The sequence below is a fragment of the Lactuca saligna genome, chromosome 3 (assembly GCF_052625555.1).
Source record: "Lactuca saligna cultivar CGN05327 chromosome 3, ASM5262555v1, whole genome shotgun sequence".
Classification (NCBI taxonomy): Eukaryota; Viridiplantae; Streptophyta; class Magnoliopsida; order Asterales; family Asteraceae; genus Lactuca; species Lactuca saligna.
In genome coordinates, this window is record NC_136419.1 from 190,167,585 (window position 1) to 190,186,850 (window position 19,266).

Sequence of the window (19,266 nt, forward strand, 5' to 3'; positions counted from 1 at the left end):
TTATACCGTGACCACGTTGACATCAATATATGGGAAAAAAAAATATTGCAATATTTTTTCCAACAAAAAACGTGGGACGTGGTTTTTCTCTCCATTTTATTATGTCTTATCAAGACTTGTGTAATGTAATAAATGCAACCGATATTACGTACCACATCTAAAGAAGAGATGAGATGTTTGCCTTCAATTTTAAATTGAGATACTGCTATACTTTGCCAATTCGATATGTTGGACTACCTTATAAGTCAAACATGGGTAAAATTTATAACTACAGTTCCATTATTGAAAAGATTATAATAAAATTCAGATTAAGATGACACCACATTCTTTGTAGATGGATGATAATATTCAGGTATTACTATTTGATTTTGTGAACGATATGATGGCATTGTTCGTGTATGAGGTTTTTTGAATGATAATTTTCTAAAGTTGAGAAAGCTTCCCTTTTTCATTTCGATTATTTGATAAACTCCAAAATTATAACTTTTAATTAGATTAGTAGGCGTGATAACAAATAGATGGACTTTCAATTGCAATCGGCTACTTTAAAATAATAAATTGAAGTTCGTACAAGAGAATGCTTTAGATGTCTTTACTGATATGGTATTATCGTTCATCTAAATCTTCCCCGTACATACATCTACAACATTTAGTGGCAAATCCAACCTCTATACAGTGGGGTTTCTTATCTAGTTATTGTTAGTAATATTAGTATCATTTTTAAATGTTTGTGTTTAAAATATCTTTATAAATATTAAGATTGAATAATAATAATATTAATAATAATAATAATAACTAGATGAGAAACCCTGCGTTGCGGGGATAGATTTAGACAGTTCCGATCATTTTGGCATGTTATGTAATTAAAAGGATTCAAGAAATATGGAACATGTTTGTGTAAATATATTATCAATCTAACCTATTTTCCTTTACATATACCTTGGATCAAAATACCATTACTAAATGCATTAAATAGGTCCAATTCCATTGGCAGAACCCTTTCACAATTGCCATGTTGTATGTTACAACTTCAGGGATTATTCGACTCTCAAATAACTTCATTCTTTCTTGAACTAATCCATCACTACACAGTTGAAGATTTAACTTTGTTGCATATTTGATGAACTCGGTTTCATTCACTTGTGATGTGAAGTAAAAAAGAAAATAGTTTTTATAATATGTTTCTACAGTTTAAATATTAAAGAAATAGAGGAAGAAACTAACCTGGCAGTAAGGGATATGTGAGGCGACTTAATGGTTAACCAAATTCTAATGAAATCTGAAGTGAATAAACGGAATTTTAGTTCAAGGGGTGCATGGATATTGATCATCTAAATTATAACAAACAAACAAAAATATTTGAAAAATCTGTTCATAATAATATCAAAAACTGAAAATCAAAGCTTAGAAACTCTTCAAAACATACTTCCCATTTGTGTTTGTGTCATACCAATAATCCATTTGTGACATTTACACTAAAAGAAGGATAAATCGTACCAATAAGCAATGAATAATCCAAAAAGAAGGACATATCATACCAATAATCTGAGACTCTCTGCCAAGGGCAATTTGGGAATTTAGTTTAGATGGCACAAATGGGAAAACCTGCATCAAAGGTAGTTAGTGTCCGTCCAGATTCGACTAATTATATTATACAATTTATCAGTCTCAGTTTCTAATTCTTCCCATTTCATATATTATATTATATTATTATATTTGAGATAACCTGACCTCCTCATGCTGAGATAGCCATTCGGCTTTCCTTTTGTAACGGTGAATTTGCAAACAGTGCAGTAGCAATCTCATTCACATTCAATATGTAAATTCACAGCCAAAATCACTGAAAACTACAAAGCATGCATACTCTACTATCTAGTCACGGTTGTAAAGCAAGACCAGCAGGGAACTTTCTTATCATGTCTGCTTCAGAAGAGAATTCCATATTAACCTGCTAAGGTAATATGTGTAATTTTAACTTCTAATTTAAAAAATAATAATCAAAATCAAATCGAGAATTAGTTGTATGTAATGTACCCAAATAGTACATGTCCAGAACATCATGTCATGTCCAAGAGAACAAACTTTAGGCATGTAATTCCTCAGTATCTCATATCTTCCCTAAGCCAACACAATTAAAATATATTAATTATATTTATCTTAACTATGACAACCGTCAATTTTCGGTCAAGTCAAAGTCAACTGAAGTCAACAAGTCAAACCGTTCGACTCAATTTGCCCGTGGGTACTAGAGTTTACGTTATGTAATTTCTAAACAACTTGCTATTCTAATGAGAGATCATAAATCGAAAAGTGCGTACATCTAGATCTCCTTAACCTAAAATTGTGGTACGTGGCAAGCCAAACCAATAAAACAAGGTTGCATACTCATCGGGAGTGTATAAGATCCTTAAGCAAGGCTTAACAGGGTTTACAGACCTTGCATTGCGAAGCCGGACACTCACAAATGTCACACACGAAACCTCTCTCAAACGTTTTCACTCTATCTCTCTTTATCTAGAATCTCTCCCAAATCTCTCCAAGCGTGTCAAATCTCTCCCAAATTTCTCTTTGTATGAGAAATCTCTCCAAGAATGTGAAATATCTCCCAAATCTCTCTTTGTATGAGAAACCCCTCTAAGTATGTGAAATCTCTCCCAAATCTCTCATTGTATGAGAAATCTCTTCAAGAATGTGAAATCTCTCCCAAATCTCTCTCAAAAGTTCCTTAAACTTTTTATAATCTTTCGGGCCATCCCGACCCTTAACCGGGTCAAAACGGCTTAAAACGGGGTAAAAACGAGTAAAATAGGCTTAAGGACCCGAAACCCCTCTCAAGAAGCCGAACCCTCTTAAGGACCCAAAACCCCTCTTAGGAACCGAACTCATCAAAAGCGAAAGCATGAGAAGCGAACATATCAGAAGTGAAAGCATGAAAAGCGAACCTATCAGAAGCGAAGGTCAGAAGCGAACTAGTCAGAAGCGAAACCTCCAGGACCGAACCTGAAGGCTGCTGAACCGAACCCGAAGGCTGCTCTCGGGCCCAAACCTCGCACAAGCCCAAACCCGAAGCTACTGTTCATTTCGGTCTATTTCGCTCCTGATGCTTCGGATCGAGCCTCCTTCTCGCTTCTTTCTGTTTCGCGTCGTCTCGCTTCGGCCCAGCACCAGAAGGGACCGAACCTTCGGCGCCCTTCCGAGAAGCCTCGCAGTAAGATCATTTATTCCCGGTTTTTTACTACGACTTCATTTTAGCTTCGTTTTTAATTGTTTTAACGCGGGATTTTCACCCAAAACTTTATTTTAACATATAAGGCCCCATATTTATTAATTATCCACGTTTTTTTGGGGATAAACCTTATCCAAGAAGAGTGGGTGCAGTACAAGAGGTGGAGTGTTGACTTTCCTTTATTCTATGACACAAGCAACCACTCCCATACCCACTCCATGTCAATATTCACCATCAGCCCATACCTAGTCATTTCATGGTACGTTTCCCACCATTTTTCAGCCACACACTTGGTCAAGGGTAAGAAAACCCCCCTCTCTCCTCACACTTCTCTCATTTTCTCATTCTTTCACCAAGAAGACCAAACTCTTTTCCTCTCAAACTCCCTCCCTCAAATTCGAGATTCAAGGCTGATTATCAAGCTTTCTCACACTCTTGGTAAGTATAATTCATCCTATCTATGATTATTTCACTTCCTTCTACTCAAATCATAGATTGCTAACCCAAATATCGTCATATTGGTTGTTAGCTCCTCAAATCTTCAAGCATCTCCCAAGTGTTCTTGAGTTGAACACTTCTTTTCTCCATCATCCATCTACTGAAATCACTCAAGGTGGGTTCATACCCCTGTATTTTCATGTTTTCTTAAGTTTTAAGGTGGGGAATACAAGTTAAAACACCAAGAAGATAAGTAAACTTTGCTAACAGCTTTCATTAGAAAAGTTAGACTCCATTCACGGACTGTTTTGGACAACTTAAACATTTTAGTTTTCAAAACTGTATTAGGTTAAAATATTTCAAGTTCTTCGCTTTAAAATGACTACTTGCACATCTCCATACGATTTTTCTACAATTTATGGTGATTTTTACAAAACTGCCTATCATTTCAAACATCAATCCGGAGCATTCTGTGATTATGGACTTTTTCACCTAAGTTGGAGGTCATTAAAAATCATGATAAAAATTATGAGTAAACTAGACACATTTTGGGAACTCTCAGAATTTACGGATTTAGTTTTCGACTTCGTATGATTTTTCTATGACATTTCTAAAACAGTGTAAAAAGGTTAAAATTAGTTAACAGCATATAACTTTCATAACACTTTGTATTATGTTGAGAAAAGTGTATAACAATAAGTTCTAAATATTGAATATGTTTCCTTGTTAGTTTATCATCATAAACTGAAACTTAGTCATTAATGATAAGATTATTCATTCATTTAGAACACGAATATTAAGCTATAATAAGCATAGTTTATGGATTCATAACATTAATGCATCTTCATAAAAGAGTTCTTATACATTACAAACATTTTGGATAAACTATAATAGGTATAGTTTATGTATCATTTACTTATCAAACTTATTTACCAAAGGTTTTCGGTTTAGTTCACGTAAATCTGTTAATAAATAAATTTGTGAGTCATTCGCTTCGGGTTACTTCCAAAGTAACCAATTCAAAAAAGTCCTGTAAATTGTAACCAAAGTCTCTTGTAGGGAGAACGTGATAGTTATGTATAGATCTACATTGGGTTTGACAAACCCACACCAGAGCTGCTTGCAACAGCTAGACCGGCAGGTCTGTGGTGACAAGTGTCATTTAACGACGACGCCTGAAGAACGTCGCATGACAAATACTTGTTCATCTTCGGTCCTGGTATTTAGGACCACATAACTTTTATAAGGAAAATATTGGATTTTTCTTGGTAACATACATCTCTTTACAAAGATCAATTTTCAAACTCTTATTGTCAAAAGCTTATGAACTCACCAACCTTTGTGTTGACACTTTTCGAAACTACTTGTATTCTCAGGAATTCAGTGAAACAGGAAATCAACAGCGTTTTGAGGATGAGACGATAATCGTCAAACAGTTCATTTTGTATCATAATGTAATTGATTCGAATCATGTAAACATATACTTTGGTGTAACTTTTTCAATTATATTTATGATGGTTGTATTTACTTTGAGCACTATTATACTCGTTGTTGTGATACTCTACATGAAGTCCTCCACCCCCGGATGTTTCCGCCATCCTTGGTTTGGGGGTGTGACATTAACCATTACAGGTATATCTTTTCTTTCCAATTTTGGCTCGAAACCAATTCCTATAAATCCAATTCCCATCTCTTTAGCAATAACTTTCACCTGTAATAACAGTGTTGATGTAAACATGCAATATTACAATAAATTTAAAACCAAGTCAAGATGTTAACACCAAATGATTACATGTCCTAAACTAATAAACAATTGCCTTTTTGTCATATTTCCAGAAGAAAAAAACCGATCTTTTCTTATCTTCACATTTATTGTTTAGGAACAACAAATATACCTAAATTAAGAAGCAAATCATGAATACCTTGTTTAAGTGTCTGGATCGATAGTACAAGTTGAAGTGAATTCACCATCTGCCAAAGCTCATCAAACCTTGATACAGGGACAAAAATGCAATTTAATTAGACAACTGGATCCAAATATTAACAATTTGTTAAAAATCAATGAAATAGTAAACAAAATAGAATCATAAAAAATAAATCACCCTAAAAAATGAAAGAAACATAGGAGGAACTTTTAGGAAACATACCTTTGCCATTGATTCAGATGTATAGAGAAATTTTTTTACAATTACCTAAATTTCAACTATGCATTTTTTCGAACACATGGTGTGCTTCCTCAATTTCTTCTCTTCCATAGATTTCTTATCACCAACACCATCAACAACAATTGTGTCATCTTTTGACACGGTGACCTAAACCAAGAATCATCATTTATGATTTAGTTATAAACAAAACCCATAAATTAAAGTTCATTTCTTGATGCTTGAAGTTGTGACATCCCCAAAATCACGGCCAGAAAAGACCGATTTTGTTTATGCTTTATAAAAATCAAAGTACTTCATTTTATAAAAAGGTTGCGGAATTTGTTCCTAGAAAAACATGGTAAATACGTTATTAAAACATTTTCGAAGAAACGTATTTATTTCATTTTAAAACATTTGGGATGTCATCGTTAATACAGGAACATAAGCATAAACAGAACTTACAATTATTCACACTAGTGGTCTACATCTCTTTAAATCTCTCAGTGTAATGTCACTTCATATCAACACCTGTGATATAAATAAACTGAGTGGGTCAGGTTGGGAAACCTGGTGAGCACATAGGGATTTCAATCCCACAATGTTATACCATATATATAGTTTAAAATTCACAAAATATACAATTTCACCATACATATATATAAACAACTCTTATCCCACCCCGTCGATCCTCGCAACGAGGCTATCCATACTCTCGGACCTAAGATTAGTCGTTTTACCTACTCCATACTCTCGGATCAGAAATGAACGAATTTACCAAATCCATACTCTCGGACTAGGGACGAATGACTAATCCATACTCTCGGATTAAAGATGAATGATTATGCCTAATCCATACTCTCGGACTAGGGACAATAGCTAATCCATACTCTCGGATTAACAACGAATGATTATGCCTAATCCATATTCTCGGACTAGGGACAATGACTATGTCTAATCCATACTCCCGGATAAGTGACATATACTAACTTCTATTCTCTGAGTTTTACTCACTTGTACTCGTAAGAATATACTACCCAATATTCCTCATTTTTAATTTAGGTCTACTCTTTATCCTAAATTATCAAATATAATCAGGTATGTTCTTTAACACGAATTTCAAGCAACATCAATTAACTCGCACATAAACATATAATTAATACTTCAATCAATACTTGTATTAAAATCATGTTCATGAAAGGGACTATGCACTCACCTGAGAAGGTGGTGACTCGGTACTCGGACAGCGCTTCGTTTACTTTAAAATAATTTCCTTCGACGAAACCTAGTATTATCACCAATAGATTTTAGTCTATTATTCGCCGAGACTAATTAATAGTCTAGCTATTATTACTATTATATAAGCGTTAAAAAAATACTTACATAACCCATAATAATAGCCCAAGTATTTATTATATGTTCTTAATAACGTTAATATAATTAAATAAAAACTATATTAAAAATAGCGTAGGCGTAGCTCACTTACAGCGGGTTTTATAGAAAACCAGGCTTTGCTTGGAGCAGCGTTTCCGATCTGAAAAGCTCTTCTTCTCGGAGCCGTCGAGCACTCCGGGGCTTCCGCCTCGTGCTAGGGAGGTTCCCTAGGCTTTTCGGGGGATTTCGGGGCTAGAGAGAGGTTCTAGAGAGAGAGTAAAGAGAAGAAAGAATGGGAAATGTGTGAAGAAAATGAGGGTGGGAGAGGTGGTATTTATAGGGTGAAAATGGCTGAACTTGGTGCCACATGTCACCATCTAGTGGCAAGACTTGGGGAGAAAGCAATGGCCAAGATTGTGCCACATCACCCATTTTCGCACAACACACTTCCGACTTCTAAAATCCGTAACTTTCACATACGACCTCTGTTTTTGACGTTCTTTATATCCACGCGTAGGTAAAAATAATATCTACAACTTTCATTTTGACTCTGTCGGCTAATTCTTGACCAATCTTAAATTTAACAGTACGAGGCGTTTAGACTGTTAAATGACCGCGAAGAATTCGTAACTCCTTCAGACGGACTCCGTTTTCGTCTGTCTTTTTACCGTTGAGTTCCTATTAATGAGATCTTCAACTCTCATTTATTTCACGTAAGCCAAAAACCGCTCGAACTAAAATTCGAGTTTCGGGCTGTACACTGCTAAGCCGAATCTTAGAAAAATCATAACTTCCTCATACGAAGTCAGATTTGGGCGTTCTTTTTATCGACGCTCTTAGTTTAACATATTCTACGACTTTTGTTTAGATTACTAAGGATAAAAAGTCTTCTATCGTAAATTCACTATTTACGTCTTCCGGTGCCGTGCCGGTTTTGCCGTAAAACTTCGGCGGGCCATAACTTCTTCGTTATAACTCGGATTTCGGCGTTCTTTATATGTACGGAAACCTTGTGACATATTCTAAAACTTGGTTAAGACTATTCATTCTAAATAACCTTTTGTCAAAAAGTAATTTTTGACCCCTATTGCCTCTAAATTGACTAGCCCGGATCTGCGGGCGTTACAGAAGTAAGGTAACAAACCTTTTTTTAAGATCCAACCATTTCAAAGTCTATATTCCCAAGATTGATGCCAAGTTCGTCTATTATAAGCTATATCATTTTGTCTTATCTACCAAAGATGGGTAAATTTAGGATACATTATAAAGCAAAGAATCAAATAGGATCTATACCAATTCTGCCACCAAGAGCTAAAACATCATTGAGCCATGGAGTAGTGTTGGGCACACCCCAGTTACCAACACACATAAGGATCTAACTCGAGCTTAATTGCTACTCTGCCTAAAAATGAAAATAATAATGAAAATCAAAAGAAGAAACAATCAAACATACATGTCTTGTAATGGTCATAGCCTTGCAATGTAAAGAACTGAGAGCATTAGATAAACCTGGAGAAAATATTCCCCATCTATCCAAAGAGTTGCCTTATTTTTTGCTAACAACTGCAGCCCCAACATTACCAGTAAAATCTGATATTGCACAACGGGTTGAAAACCATCCGAATTTCAGGAAAAGTAACCAATCAGGGTTCAATCAAGATTAAGCAACTTAAAATGGTGCTTACCTATTTAACATACAAAAGCTTACATGAAATCAGTAAATAAGAGTCGAACCTGGGAAAGAAGAAAAACGTAATGGTATGAAATCAATAGAAAATAAATATCGATTGGTAGTTAGAAATTGAGAAAAGAAGAACCTGACATCCTTCTTTGGATATCGACCCTAAAAAAGATAGTGCAATAATTCAATAAAGGAAAAGAAGTAACCCATTTTTAGTCGATCCTGCTTTTCGCTTTCCCTCTTTCTGATTGATATTGAAAATAACATTGACTTACTTAATTTGATGTGTGTGTGTGTGTGTTCGATTTTAAAATTCGGAACTAAAATCGATCTCATTCGCTGCAATATGGAGGTTGAAAGGAACGAATGGACAGGTCTCTATGCTTTTGCTTCATTCAACAATGAAGAGGGTTTGTCTACGGCGGAGATAATCGACTTCGTAACCGTCCTTCCCCTCTTGTTGATGGTGGTCGGACACAGATAGAGATCGGAGGAAGTAACCGGGACTAAATTGAACGGCGGTGAATGAAGGAAACAAAAGAATTCGATGAAGAAACAGAAAAGAAGCGGTGGGGTGGGAAGCACAATTGACGAACACAGCTTGAACGCATCTAGTATTCAGGTATCGAGGCATTGGTGGTGCGAGATGTGGTGGAGTAATGTTATTGGGGAATAGAAATGGTGGAGGACACCGTGTTAGGAGTAGGAAGTAGTGGAGGCGGTGGGAAGGACGTGTATCGGTTACAATGGAAGAAGGAATAAAAAAATGACACGTATTAGTTACAATGCAGATAAATATCCATATCTAGACTGTTTGTGGCGACAACATCAACATAATATAAGCGCAAGAAGAGCATAATAGAAGGGGGAATTTTGAAAAAAGACAACCCAAATTATGTAGCTAAGAATACACATTTTTAATATATATAATAATAATAATAATAATAATAATAATAATAATAAATCCATCGCAATTTCGTAGCTATTCTCTTCTATTGATAGTTCGTAGCTATTCTTTTGCTAATTACATACCAAATACCCATTGATTTACTTATGTTGCTATTCCGTATTTATCTCGTAGGTAATTACAACGTAATACCTGACATCTCATTATGTATGTATTATGTAGGTAATTACCTACGAAAAAATTCCGTACCTATTTTTTTGTAGCAAAACCCCTCATGTTCTAGTAGTGACTTATTATTATAGACCCAAAAATGCTTTCCTTTCATGAACCCTAGGTTTGTGTTTTTGGTCTTTTATGATATCCTTGTAAGGGATACTCCAATTACAGATATCCTTTAAATACTTTGCTCCAAATTCATTATTATGCCTGTTTATCCAAAAAAAATTAGAAAAATATAGTAGTGGCCCCTTAAATAAAGTGATTGACCCTCAAAGTTAAAATATGCTTGAATTTATAATGGTTCATTGATTATAAAATATAAATTCTATTTCCACCTACTTGGTAAACTAATCACAAGCTTAAAAAGGACAGTTATGTAAGCGACACCCAAGATGTATTAAACTTGTAGTACTATCTAAACTGTGTGACGACCTAATATCTTACCACTAAATGATGATGTTAGTGAACAAATTTTAGGTGGCCACAAAAATAGACTTTTCTTGTACTGTGTGTACTCCCCAAAAGATTGAGGGTTCAAGTTCTATGGTGAACAAAATAAGTAGTTTAAAAGTAGGATTTAGTGGGTGTGTGTTAGTTGTTCAAAAAAAAGATATATAAACCATCTCATTAAGTTCCATTTTGGGTTACAGAATTATACTATGAGGAAAAGTGTTCGGGTATCAAGTATTCGTACAATACAATCATAAAGATGATTATATATGTTAGTATATTAAGCCTGATTTCGGTCGCTTTTTATGTAACAAATATGTAAATGTGCGCCTTATTTTCTTCATTGAAACTAACCTTATAGAGCTTGTCTAGTTGCATAGTGTTATGTCCAATCTCTCATTGTAATTTGTAAATGAATTGTATTTTTTTTTTCTTTGAGTACTTTTGTTGTTTTGATTTCTAGAGACATGATAGTAGTTTGATGTAAGAAATTTATGTTTAGAGAGAATATTATAAAACCCTTTCATTATTTTATCCCTTTTGTTTATGTTTCTTATCATCTAATAAATAAAAGTAGTGAAAAGTACGTCTTTTTCTAATAAGTCGAAATCCTTTCACTTCTTCGGGTCTTCTTGGTCTACTTCATGTGTTATATATTGATGTTCGATTGTCGAAACTTGCTCTTCTTTGTCACCTTCCTTTCCCCATAGTAGCATGTATAAACCACTTATAACAACCGTTCCCCCTACTATGCTGCAAAATCCAACAAACAATATATAAACTTTTTTATGAGGTGTGAAAGGTATTAAGTTCTTTATATAGATGAAAGATCCACAGTGAAATATCAAGATTCAAGAGTGGGTCTTTGTCCCTCCTTCCACCTATTTTAGAGACATAATTTTGCAATTTTATCTCATTGACATCAAGCTCAATGCATGTCAAACATAACAATATGTTTGTGTTGTCTTATTTACCTGCCAGTGTAAAGTTTCTCATCAACAACAAAGTACGCCAAAACTGCCACTAACAACGTTGAAAGTGGATTAAACATTGTCACAAAAACCGGCCCTTTTTCTTTGGTGCACCAAAGTTGCATGTACACAATTAAACCAGAGACAACTATGCCCTGCAATATGCATAGTAAGTTTCCTATATTTCAATCATTAAATCTAAATCGAAACTTGATTAAATCATGTTCAAGTGAATACTCCATATATCGTTGACCATAGATCAATATCAAACCCAATTCTCCAAGCAACTCCTTTATGTTCTATCATCGATGTGAAAACTGCCGATTGTGCTCCTCCAAGAAAGCTCATCCATGTCGTAAGTGAAAGTTGTGCAGGATATCTTTTCAGTGTATATGCCTTTACAATTTACCACAAAAATAAAGTGTCATAGCCTAGTTGTAAAGAGTTAAGAATCGATAAATTAAACTGGTGTCACGTTGAAGAATATGGCATCAATCTCTCATGGATTGTCACCTTCCTTACCAATATAACACTTCTATCGGGGACAAATCAAAGCTAAATAAATAAAGAGGAGCGAAGATAACATAGAAACCTGCATTATGTACCATATAGACCACGTTAGACAGCTGGCGACTGTAAGAACCGAACCCTTTAACCAATTTTCTTGAATCACTGTGGTTTGTGTAAAATGGATGGCAGAATGACCGAGGCTCGGCATAATGGGCCCCTTGTACAAAGTCATGGTCATTACACCAGCCAATGAAACTAGGGTTCCAACTACTTTTGCGATTCCTCGAGGGTTTTGGAGATCAACAACTTCCAACCTACATGAACACATGGCTCGATAGGATAACAAAAAAGATTTTACTGCTTTTGACATTTATACCGGGACCACATTGACATCAATATATGGGACAAAAAATATTGCAATATTTTTTCCAACAAAAAACGTGGGACGTGGTTTTTCTCTCCATTTTATTGTGTCCTATGATCCTATCAAGACTTGTGTGATGTAATAAATGCAACCGATGTTACGTACCTTAGTATAACTGCAATGATAAATGTTAGGCAAGCAATGGTGTTGACCATTGATGCAACGAGCGTTGGGGAGGTGCATCGAAGGCTTGTGAAGTACATATTAAGGGTCAATGTCACCCTGCGATTAATACAGGATACGTAACATCTTTTTGTTCAACAGAATCAATTTTTGGGTTTTCGATGTTTTTAGTTTTTTCTTTTTTTTTTTCGGTTTTTTGTTGTATAAAGCGATGACTAGCATTTGAACTGAATACATCAAGTTGTTGAAGTCAAACTCCAAGAATGAAGAAATTATATAATTTGTTGAATTACTCAATATATAATATAGTAAAAAGTTTATACAGATTGATAGCAAAAAGTTCACTAAAAGAATCTTAAAACATTAAACAACTGAGAAAATATGTATATTTTGAAGACGACGTGATTAAAATACTCTGATGTACTTAGTTTTGGTTTAATCAAGAAAATCAAAGTGACTATGATACTTCAGTTTCTTTAATAATAAAAAATGTAGGTAAGTTCTTTCGACTATGTCTCTGTGTTTTTTGGTCTGTTTTGGTTTAATTCGTAGTCCAAGAAATAAAAATAAGCGATTAATCCAAATATGTTGCTGATCAGTTTGAGCCGAGCTTACCCTAAAAAAGAGAGAAGGAAAATCTCCAAAAATATAACCAATGTCATTTTTGGCCTCTTATCTCTGCAATAAACAAGAAGCCATCAAACTGGGTTGGTTTATTTCAGTCTCTTATGGCACAGTTTGTTATGTAATGCAGGACACGAAATTATGTATTCCTTTTTGGACAATGGAATATAATAAAATTACAATTTTTGTCACATCCAAAAAGTTAGAACACCTAGAATAGGAAAAGACGTTAATACCTTCATCTTTATCTTCAAGATTATCGCTTATAAAGTTTTTCCTATCTAATTGAGTCCAATTCAATCCGGTTATGTCCAACCAGCTATGTCCTAAAAAGTGATATATAATGATACAAACATGCATGCTAACATTGACTTTTACCTTTCAAGAAAATAGGCAAAAGGGAACATAACAAAACCAGCAACAATATGCCGATAAGTTACATAGACATGCGGATTCATGCCATTCTTGAATGAGGCCTCTGTTATGAAGTAGAGAAACGTGTACCCAAGTTGACATAGAACCATCAATATGTGGGGCTTGAAACGCCAATAATGATGGCTAGCGGCTGGCTCCATGGGAATATCTATAAAATGATCGCTACCAACTTCTTATGTATCTCTGATTTGATATGACTGCTGCATTTGTACAAATAATGCAAATAAAGTTGAGGGTTATCATGACATCATGGGTTCTTGTTGTGATAGAATATGATAATATTGTAGTCTTTGACATGCAATATTGGATATAACTCAAACTAATAGCATCCACAATTGAAACTAAGAACATCCACAATGTGAATGAGTGTTTAATAGGGGTTGAGCAAAAAATTATTAAGATTCAATAGAAGTTGAATGAAATGTGGGTCATCATCATTGAATGCGAGAGTTGTATGATCATTTCAATTGATTTAATTTTTTTTATATTTTATTATTATTTTTATATTTGATTTCTATATTATTTTTAATTAAACCACAAATAAAATGAACCATTATATTATTTAATATATCATATTTTTAGATGTCAAAAATTTTCAAATAAATAGATATATCGTGATATTTAAAAATAAAAGCCCATTGTAAAAGAAATATATCCCTTACAAAGCTAATAAATACTAATTTTGATAAAATATTATATTAATCGAAATATTATACATTAATTTTAAATTCATAATTATGTTTATAGATAAATGAGGATGATATGGAAATCCGTCGAACTTTATAAGATTTAATGAAATATGGATTTTAAAAAATATAATTGAATGAAAAATAAAATGCTAACAATTCATTAAATTTTTTAGATATTAATGAACTGTGTATGCCCTAAGATTGATATATGTAAAAGAAACAAACATAACAACTAATAATAATAATAATAATAATAATAATAATAATAATAATAGTAATAATAATAATAATAATAATAATAATAATAATAATAATAATAATGGAAAAGTGGAATAAAGTTAGATATATGGGTGGTTTTTGATATCTTATTTCTACAAAAGACGTAAATAAGTTTTTCATCTTTATTAGTGAAAATAGTTCTAAAATGTTGTCAATCTTTTTACATGTAAGGTGATCCGTAAAATCCACTGCTAACCACTATATTGGTGGGCATCAAATCGTCATCACTAAATGTATGAGATATCCACCACTAAACCCCACTTCACATCATTTTTTAAATTTTTTTTAAAACAAAAATACAATAAAATATGGCAAGTTTTGTTAATATGCGTAAATCTTAGGACTGAAACTGATAATTTCTAAAAGTTTTGATCTTCTCTTTCCCTCAAATCGCAGAACCCAAGGTATGCCCTATTCCTCCTCTTTCCCTATTGGCCGTTTACGTTCGTCGTCTGATGCACAATTGAGCAAGACCACGGCCGACCACAAAATGCCGAGATAGTGTTCACAATGAACTTTTGTGGGCACGTAGACCACGACTTTACTCGTCATCACGATACCAGATGGTATAATAATTAACAAGCTAAGCAAATGGAAAATACATGTATGTTTCTTTTTTTCTAATCTCTCTACGTGTAAAATCGAAAAGTTAAATGGTAAAAAGAAGAAATTAAAACCGCCAACATAATATTATTATTATTATTATTATTATTATTATTATTATTATTATTATTTTGTCCCTTTTTACATGAGCGATAGTGCGATCTTTTGAATGGCCGTGATTGGTGGATTTGTTTCTATATATGACGTCGCTTTGCATTAGGTGCAAATAATACTTTTAAAAAAGTTTGTCCCCTTATAGTACTCTTTAGATATATTAAAATTGAACATTTTATTTGCATTTTAAAAGGGGGAACGTCCAATTCTGCAAAATATGTAGGATACTTTTAAAAGGGGATTCGGCGGGGCGAACGGAGAAATTTCGGGAGCGAGGATACGGGATGCACTCTTCGTTCCGTTTGCTTCCATTGATATCCCTACTAAACTTTCACTAAAGAGACACAGATTTTAGCAACAAACATTATCCTTCATTTTCCACAAAATGTAATACCCCATTTTCGAAGTTAAGTGGACGAATCAGTTATGATTTATGGAATGAGAAATTAAATTTCCTCCTACCATTTGTTCTTATTTTTCTTCCTACCATATCAAATGTTGACATGTATCACATTTAATTAAACATTTAATGAAATTAATAATCATTTAATCCACTTGTCAACATTTGATATGGTAGGAGGAAAAGTAACAACAAATGGTAGAAGGATATTTAATTTCTCTCATGGAATACATGGAATACTCACAGATGGCCTCCTGTGGCTTACCTATCACAAGATTTTCAGCATTAGCCAAGGGTTAGCAATAGAAATTTAACAACGCTTAAAAGTCATCTCTAAATTAGTTTTAAAAAAATGCAATATCTTTGAAAACTAAATTTCTACTGTATGTGCAATCAATCACCAACATAAAACTGCAAAAATGGTTTGGTATATATATATATATATATATATATATATATATATATATATATATATATATATATATATATATATATATATATATATATATATATATATATATATATATATATATATATATATATATATATATTTGAGTTTTAGTCTAAACCTCGACTTTTTTGGTTTTATGGTCGTTTTGGGTTAGTTTCGTTACGTTTTTGATCTCTCGGTAAACTGAAATGACTATAATGTCCGTTTGATATATATTTTTTAATGTTTTTTTTCTATTTAATTTAAATGAAAAAGAAAATAATTAATTAATTTGGGCCTCTCTCTCTCTCTCTCTCTCTCTCCCCATAACTAGAACTTCTTTCAAATACATGTAAATCACTCGTACATACATACGGAAAATCGATTATGCATAAATTGGTAAAAGTAAAACACCTCGATGAATTGTAAAACATGAAAAATTGATTTTCTTGAAGAAACACAAATTTGAGTTTTTTTTGTTTGTCTAAATTCGTAAACACACAGACACACGTGACCAAACCCATCAAATTTCTGGATTCTTGACACACACCCCAAGCATAATGACTTCATGTTTCTAGATTTTTTCCACAAACTCCTCAAGTTTCTGGACAAATTTTAGGATAAATCATTTTCAATTCCCTTTCTAGGTACACATAATTTAAATTTCAATTTCGATTTTGGGCACACACTAACACCAAGAGGTGATCTTTCCCACAACCCGAAAGCAACTGGACCTTTCTCGGCACCTCAAATGTTTACGGCCCCTTCATTAATGAGATCAAAAAAACTTCAAAGCTTCAATGACTAAAAGGAACCCATTTACAGAATCTAAAGTGGTAAATGGTTTTGATTTTCAAATACAGTCAATGATTAGAGAAACGAGAATTGGAGTCTATTATTGTAACGCTTGTGTTTCGAGCTAATCATGATTATTATAATATAATAGTTAGTGTCAACAATTGTAACCAATTTTGAAGTAATAAAGAGGAATTACTTGAGTATTATGTGAATTATGTGGTTTTATGTGCATTATACTTGCTATTAACGATGTAATAAAATAATTACAAAAATAAGCATCAAAAATAAAATATTAGATAGACCTAATATCTATGAAAAAAGTTGAAGTAGGCATGACAGAGATTCCGGAGATATAAAGAACGCCGAAATCCGAATTATAACGAAGAAGTTATGAAATATCAAAGTTTCACGACAAAACCGGAATGACGTAAGAAGTAAGTTTTCGATAAAGTACTTTATAGCCTTAGCGATCTAAACAAAAATCATAGTATACGTTAAACTAAGAAAGTGCATAAAAAGAACGTCCAAATCTGACTTCGTATGAGAAAGTTATGATTTTTCCAAGATTTAGTATAGTAGTGCACAACCTAGAATTCGAATTTTAGATCGACCGACTTTACCCAACACAATCTAAATGATAATCGAATATATCGTTAATAAGAGCTCGACGATAAAAATACAGACGAAAACGGACATCAGATGACAAAGTTATGAATTTTTAACAGACTTTGCCTATACAGGCTTGTTAAAATATAACTTTAAAACTAAAGTCAAATTTAGCCGATATAGTCTAAACGAAAGTTTTAGATTAAGTCACCACCTACGCATGATTATAAAGAGCGTCGAAAAGAGAGCTAGTATGTGAAAGGTACATAATTTTGAGTCGGGAATGAGTTGTTACGAGGATGGGTGACGTGGCCAAATCACACCCTATTCTTGCTCCCTGTGGACTCGCTTCTGATCGCAACACGTGCCCCCTCATATGCATAGTGTAGCCCTTGTACGTGTAGCATAAAGGGAACGCGCAACGTACCTTCGAGGAACCCCCAGCGTACCGAGGATGAGGCTTCCTATAGATAACATGCGAAGTTCACTACTTTTCCTCACACCTTAACCCTTCTCTCTCTCTCTCTCTCATTTCTCTCTAAACCTCTCCTAATCCATAGTTTGTTGGATTAATGTCTAAGTCCATAACTATTTTGGTATGTACTTGACCCGATGGTGCATGGTCCTTTTGGGTTGCCTTCACCAAAGCAACTTGATAGGATGAATTATGGAGAGAAAGGATTAAATATGATTTATTAATATATTATGAGAATAATATATTAAAGGAGAAATCATATTGTTTAATTAATATTAGTCAATAGTTAATTGGTAATTAGTTTTGTGACTAAAAGAGATTAATTAAACTTAAGGGACTAGAATTGTAATTATAAGATAATTACAATTTGGGCCATGGAGTGCCTTATATGATAAGGTGGACGAATTCTATGGGGGAAGCCCATATGAAATCATCCAAGGCCTTGAGGAAAAGTGCTCCATGGGTTGCTTAGGGCTTAAGCATCCAAATTAGGGTTTCCTTGTTAGATAACCCTAATTACCTTACTATATATAGAACCCTTAAGGCTAAAAAACGTGGCTAAGACTTCTCTAGGGTTAGTAGATGGTTTTGGGCAGCCTCCATCCTCTCTCCTCTTCATCCTCTTGCTTATGGTATTTGTGAACCATTAGAGGAGTGACATTTGTGACTCTCAGCTTTCTAAGGTCAATACAAGGAGATTTGGGATTGTTATTGCTACATAACAATCAAGGTAACATCTTAAACCTATTCTCATATTAATATGATTACTTGAATGCTAGAATTAGGGTTTATAGTCTTGGATAACTTGCATGTACAATAGAGAAACCTAGATCCAAGCATTAGGGTTTGTATGAGCACATAGGATGTTCTTATGACCAAAACTCATCAGTGGTATTAGAGCCTAGATTGGTTTCTATTGTATTGATGCCTTTTATGTTGAAAAAATTCGATTTTTGTGGTTCTGCATGATGGACTCGGCGAGTTCGAGCGTCAGATGGCGCTATTTTTGGGATTTCTTGTTGTTTATCTTTGAGATACATGCCTTTAGCATATTAGATCAATATAAATCCGATTTTATGATATATATATATATATATATATATATATATATATATATGAGTATATTCTTGATCTAATTGAAGATATTTATCAATTAATAAAATATTTGTTTCCTTATGTGATAATTGATTAATTATTTTGATTAAATTGGTAAATTGTTTTTCAAGAAATCATTAAATAAATCAAATATGGATAATTATGTGATTAAATGTTAATTTAGATTATTTGTTATTTGAACGTTTATGAAAAGTTTCATATTTTCCCCTTTAGGTTTTATAGTTTAAATTTGA

The 19,266-nt window shown here is 33.5% G+C and overlaps 1 protein-coding gene across 1 annotated transcript; it reads right to left on the reverse strand.

Moving 5' to 3' along the window:
- Positions 1-10,972: 10,972 nt before the first annotated feature.
- Positions 10,973-13,740, reverse strand: LOC145034086 (WAT1-related protein At4g08300-like). The gene is made up of 7 exons (XM_078982489.1): positions 13,467-13,740; positions 13,080-13,142; positions 12,447-12,563; positions 12,000-12,231; positions 11,645-11,803; positions 11,411-11,562; positions 10,973-11,189 (listed from the first exon to the last, which is right to left on the reverse strand). Exons 1-7 carry the CDS (start codon positions 13,661-13,663, stop codon positions 11,051-11,053), a joined length of 1,059 nt encoding a protein of 352 aa, XP_078838615.1. The 5' UTR covers positions 13,664-13,740; the 3' UTR covers positions 10,973-11,050.
- Between the last annotated feature and the right edge of the window lie 5,526 nt (positions 13,741-19,266).